The following is a 1291-nucleotide window of genomic DNA, read 5'->3' as shown; positions in this document are numbered from 1 at the left end:
ATCTTTCTGACCCCAAAATTTAGAAAAGTAGTGTAGAAAACGTGTGGGGGAAAGGGCTTTTTCTGGGCCGAGTTATTAGCTTAATTAGTCAGTCTTGACAGAAGCAGGTTGTTTTATTGAAGGCATGATGTTCGAGAGAGAGGAACGTCACTGAAAGAGAGCAGGACACAACCCTCTGGCAACACAATACTCTTGAGAGACAAGTTTTTTTGTCTTTGAAACGCTGTGCTGAGCCAAATCATACCTGACATGCTCACTCCAACTTCCCCCTGCTGTCTTGCTTTGTTTCAAGAATTTAAGAATAGCTGTGAACGTGTGACTTTGTGTGCTTGTTTGTAACTGATGGACTGCATCGGTGATGGTGTTTTGATTCTGACTGTGGAAAAGTTTGATTGAAGGAGGGTTTGTGATCGAGGTATAATGTTTGAAGTAAAACTTTTGGAGTGAATATTACTGTTGAATGACATAATATGCCTAAGTTAAATTTGTTGCACAGTTGTAACACAAGGATAATGTTTCAGGTGAAGGTGGCCATTTTGAAGTACATAGAAACACTCACACTACAAATGGAGCCACAGGATTTTGTCAACTCGAGCGAAACCAGACTGGCAGTGTCACGTATTATTACGTGGACCACCGAACCCAAGAGCTCCGACGTCAGAAAGGTACAAATGAGACATTACACAAAATATATTTCCTGTGTTTTCAGCTTTATAATGTGAGCTCTCAGTTTATTTATATTTTGTTTTAGATCTGTTCTGATGGTGTTGGTTGGTTTGAGGGTCTAATTATGTTCTTCATTTGTAGGCAGCACAGTCTGTGTTGATATCGCTGTTCCAGCTGAACACACCAGAGTTCACAATGCTTCTAGCTGCACTGCCTAAAACCTTTCAGGATGGAGCCACCAAATTATTGCAGAACCACCTACGGAACACAGGCAACACAGCCCAGGTGATAAACACGTTATTAATATGTACTGTATAGTATCTTATACCACCCACAATTCTACTTGGATCAGCCATAAACATGCTAGAATAATGTGAAATATGATAGAAATGTGATACTGTCCTGTAGGTATCTTTTTAAATGATACAAATTAAGCTGTAAATAAAAGTATTAATATTATTAAATTGTTAAATGCTAAGTAAAATAAATATTAAATATTTTGACAGTAGGAAATTATTACAGTATTAATATATTTCTTTAATTTTTATAATTTAAATAGTAATCAAATAAATATATATTTTTAAATACTACTACTACTATTATTATTATTATTATTATTATTATT

The 1291-nt window shown here is 35.6% G+C and overlaps 1 protein-coding gene across 1 annotated transcript; it reads left to right on the top strand.

Moving 5' to 3' along the window:
• The first annotated feature begins 497 nt into the window (after window positions 1-497).
• On the top strand, window positions 498-995 carry LOC107580095 (CLIP-associating protein 2-like). The gene is made up of 2 exons (XM_016265841.1): window positions 498-665; window positions 808-995. Exons 1-2 carry the CDS (start codon window positions 513-515, stop codon window positions 982-984), a joined length of 330 nt encoding a protein of 109 aa, XP_016121327.1. The 5' UTR covers window positions 498-512; the 3' UTR covers window positions 985-995.
• Window positions 996-1291: the final 296 nt, after the last annotated feature.

This window comes from Sinocyclocheilus grahami, unplaced genomic scaffold, assembly GCF_001515645.1.
Source record: "Sinocyclocheilus grahami isolate Dianchi unplaced genomic scaffold, SAMN03320097.WGS_v1.1 scaffold24565.1, whole genome shotgun sequence".
Lineage (NCBI taxonomy): Eukaryota > Metazoa > Chordata > Actinopteri > Cypriniformes > Cyprinidae > Sinocyclocheilus > Sinocyclocheilus grahami.
The sequence above is the reverse complement of the archived record's forward strand: the minus strand, read 5'-3'. Positions and strand labels throughout refer to the sequence as shown.